Source organism: Gavialis gangeticus, unplaced genomic scaffold, assembly GCF_001723915.1.
Source record: "Gavialis gangeticus isolate Ggan-Ray unplaced genomic scaffold, GavGan_comp1, whole genome shotgun sequence".
Taxonomy (NCBI): domain Eukaryota; kingdom Metazoa; phylum Chordata; order Crocodylia; family Gavialidae; genus Gavialis; species Gavialis gangeticus.
Window position 1 is genome coordinate 84754872 of NW_017729022.1, and position 4375 is coordinate 84759246.

General features: G+C 44.1%; 1 protein-coding gene across 1 annotated transcript in view; it reads left to right on the top strand.

The window, feature by feature from the left end:
* The window catches only part of ADIPOR2 (adiponectin receptor 2), a 92568-nt gene that overhangs the window by 54537 nt on the left and 33656 nt on the right, over positions 1 to 4375 (top strand). The window contains exon 2 of the mRNA XM_019515535.1: positions 3433 to 3677. Coding sequence (XP_019371080.1) covers positions 3507 to 3677 — 171 coding nt within the window. The 5' untranslated portion in view covers positions 3433 to 3506. The remainder of the gene's footprint in view (positions 1 to 3432; positions 3678 to 4375) is intronic.

Below are 4375 nucleotides of genomic sequence, written 5' to 3' on the forward strand. Positions count from 1 at the left end.
GTTCTCTAATATCGCTGCTGAGCCAAGCAGGTCTCTTGGCTCCTTTCCTGCTTTTTGATCTTATGGTCTCTTTTTGAGCAGAGAGGATTGCTTCCTTGTTCAGGAGTGATGGTGGCTTCTCCCCCAAGTCCTCCAGCCGGTGGGCACGGAAGGCCTATCTAACTAGACTCGTGAGTTTGTTAAAGTCTGCCCTTCTGAAATCTAGGACTTCTGTTATACTAATTGAAATCCTAGCCTTCTGGTGGATGGTGAACCTAATTGGATTATGGTCATTGTCACCCAGCATACCACCAATCATCAGGTCCCCTACCAAGTCCAAAGTGGTTTCCCCCCATGGTGGTCCCTCAACAACCTCTGACAGGAACAGGTCATCAGTAGTTGCCAAGAAATTGGCTGACCTGCTGGAGTTGGCCGAAGGTCCCCCCCCAGCAGATATCAGGGTACTTGATGTCACCCATGCCGATCAGGTCTTTAGTGCTGGCTGCCTGAGCCAGTTCCTTTTGGAGAATGCCTGATTTGTTCTCCTCTTCTTGGGAGGGAGGCCTGTAGTAGACTCCCACCATCAGGTCTTCCTCTCCTGAACCCCCTTCCCAGAGGGTCTCAAGGGACCTCCCCCTGCTATCAAACCTGACCTCCAGGGAGGGATACCATTCTTTCACACAGAGGGCCACCCCTCCTCCCTTCCTTCTTCCCAATGTGATCCTTCCTGTGGAACCTATAGCTGAACCTCTATCCACTGCCCAATTGTGCATGTCATCCCACCAGGTCTTTGTCAGCCCAATGAGGTCAAATTCCTTGTCTGTCAGAAGGAGAGCCAGTTCTTCCTGTCTGCCCATGCTTCTGCCTTTCTCATAAAGGCACCTGAGTTCTCTTCTGGCTTCTGTCACTATGCAAGTATTTCGGGGTGTTGGTGCTCATCTGGATGTCTGCTAAGTTGATGCCCTCTCCTGAGTCATCTTGAAAAGAGGATTCAGGTACAACAGTGGTATGTGGTGCGGCTGCAGCCCGCGCCCCGGCAGCCCTGGAAAGAGAGGAGGGAGGGCTTGGGGCATGCTCCCCCCAAGGAAAGCTGGAGCAGCTGGAGGTGCTGGGCTGCGTTGTCCCCTGGAGTCGCCTCTGGGAGATGCATTGGCCAATTTCCGAAGAGCTGCAAGTATCATGCCGGCAAACTATACGCAGCTCACGAGCTGTGGTTTGGCCACTGTGGGGTTATACAGATCTACATGCTGCCAGATCTATTACAAGGTGTTCATTAAAGCCTATTTGAAGCTTGTGGGAAATGCTGAAATGTTGAATAGTATCCCTGTTTTGTGTGTGGTGCATTCTTATTGTTACTTTTTTACTAACTAGTTTTGGTTTTATTGTTCTCCTTTTATGTAGCATGCTTCAATACAGTTTTAATTTCTAAAATGGTCTCTTGTCAAGATGCCCAATTTTTAAGTGTTATTAGAAACAATATGGACTACTTGATACTGTTTTCCTCTCGGCTTTATTTCTAAACTTTCTCGTGTATATTCTGAAAATTCCACCTTGTATAGCACATGAGAATTGAGAATTAGCTGCTTTGCACAGAGCAGAAGCAGGCGAGGTTTCAATAATCTGGGCAGAGGCAGTTTACATTCATGGTTCTTGTTTACATAAATTTGTTTTCTGCTTAAACCTACTCTCAGGGAGGTGGCAGGCAGAATTCTTAACTTTAAATGGGCCAGATATAATCCTAGCCTAATATCCCTAGTCCTTTAAAAACAAGGGATGCTTTTTCTAGGTGAAGCAAGCTATATCTTTTTAGGCTTGCTTCTTTTGATGTACGGTACAGAGTATTTTAATCCTGGCATTTCTTCTCTCTTGAGAGTTCTGATGTTGCAATGTAACTCTTTGAGTCGGGGGAGGGGGGGTCGTTTTGTTTGTTTTTTTTAAGGGAAGTGTTCTAAAATATAATACAGAACGGGTGGTAAATCAGGTATGTGAGAAGGGGGAATTAAGTATCATCTTAGTATGTTTCATCAGCCACTAAGGTTACAACCCCAATCTAATGATATACTCCCTGTGATAAGTTAAAGCCTATTTGATTATGTTGTTTACTCATGACTAACTACATGTGTGTTAATTGCTCAGCTATTACAGTAGGAGTTTTGTTTTGAACTTCTTACTTAATTTATAAGTTGTCGTCGTGTCCTGCCCCCACCCTCCCAAAAAAAAAAACCCAACAACGCACCCTGCTTATCTTATCTCTAGGTACTTTGACTCTTGTTACCTTGGCTCTGAAGTGCCTAGCATGCAGTTCTTAGTGTAGATGTAGAAGATAAATAAGCCAGTAGATAATACTTCTTGGCCAGGTGGGGTGTAGGGTGATGGCTGACCTGAGTCCTCAGTTAACTACCTGCCACTTTACGTAACAAAACTAGTACCTTGAATTCAAAGTTTTCAACTTTTTTTCTGCAACACATTGTATGTGCAAATTTTCTTCTGAATGTTTAATAGACATCTGAGAAGACAAAACAGCTCTTCAGAGCCAGGAAGGTAAGGGCTTACTTCTCTTTGTGATGGAAGACACGCCACTTAAATCTGTCTATGATAGTCTCTCTTTACAGATTACTTTGCTATTGGGTGCAGTCCCAATGATGGTAACTAGTGTGGATGTGCTCCCATAACCAACCAGGGCAGCAGGCAGCGGCTGTATGTTATAATATCTATGAGTCGGTTCATCAGAATAGGTCTAGATATGATACATGGGGGGGGGGGGGAAACAGGTAAGCAAAATGTAGTGAAGATAGTTGTTGTCAGTGGAGCAGCCCTAGTGTTGTGTTGTGTTGAGTTGTGTTCTAACCTAAGAAATGAATTATAACTTAAGCACTATAACCTCCTATGTGGGTGCCAAAAATGGCCATGTCTCTCCTGGGCAGGGGGAAGGAGGGGGACAGTGAAGTTTCTAGAATGAGCTTGACAAATTGATTTTTATTTTCTAACTGCACAGATTTAGCTTGAAAACTGTCTCTCTTCTGAAGTGAATAAAAAATTTATTTAAAGTTTGTTTTGTTTCATGTGTTGTAAATTGACTGATATGCTGAGGAACTTGTTGACTCATTTGGAAAATAGCACTCCCTTTTAGTCACCTGGTAAAAGACACAAGAGAAGGTGAAATATTACTCGTGTAGTTTTCTTTTTAAGGCAGTTAACCTTAAAAACTATTAGTTGTATGAGATGATGACTTCAGTTTCTATTCTGTGTTTATGGATGCTACAGGAGCGTGGGCACAGATGAGGGAAACCTGTTTTCTTCAAGTAGACAGTCTGAGCCATTTGGAAAAGGGCGGCATAGAAATCTAATAACTAAATGAAATAGCTTGTGGTAACACAAACTAAAAACATTCTCCCCCTGCCAGCCAGTTTCTTTGGAAACCTTTCAGTTACATAAACTCTACTTGTTTTTCAGAGTCATCACATTGTCAGCAAAACCAGTCTCAAAAGAGGAAGCGTAATACTTTTTGAGAAGGCCCCCAGGGTCTCATGAATGAACCAACGGATCTCGATGACACTGGTTCTCCAGAGCCAGTCCTGCGGCTCAGGAAAGGACACATGCCCGACTCATCAGGGCAGTCTGTTTCTGAAGATGACCACGACCACTCTGATCAGAGGCTCCTCTTAGCAGAGCCATCTTCATCCTCTGGCCAGGAAAATGTAAGTTGGGTACCTTGAAACTGTGTGCAGTTCACTGTCAAAACTGCTGGACCCTAAGGGCTGCATAATTCTAGATAATGTGAATTATCTAGAATTATCTAAGAGTCTGCAGTCTAAGTATGCCTTCAGGAAATGGAGTGTCCATCCATATCCCAACTTGGGTAACATGAGGATCTGGGTTCTGCTGTGGCTTGAAACCTGCTTAATTTGCAGGAGGTTATCAATTTGAGGATGAGCTACTCATGTGTTTGCTCTGGCTTGGATTTTAAAGGATACTGCTTCCCCATTCAGCTGAAGATTGTCTATTTGGCTAATTAAAGTGGAGCACTTTGAAATAAAAGTCACAGCAAACAGCTGAAGTGCCTCAGTGGCCCTGTGCAACTGTGTGGCTTTTTAAGTCCCCAGTTACTTGAAAACTTTCATCTTCACAGTTGGGCAAGGAACCAAACCAGGCAAAGAATCTGTGTGGTTCTGTACTAAGATCAAGCATATATGTAAACTTGTGAACAACTACAGTTATGGGGGCCAAGTCTCAGGCCCTTCACCTGGGGAACTGGGATGGGTCAATATACTCATTCTGTATATTCTGTCTTGGAAACCAATCAGAGTGTGAATAAAGCACTATGGACAGCAGGTGGTGGAGTGCCACCGTGATGGTGGGCCAGAGAGGATGGGGGGGGCCCAGGTAGAAGCTGGCT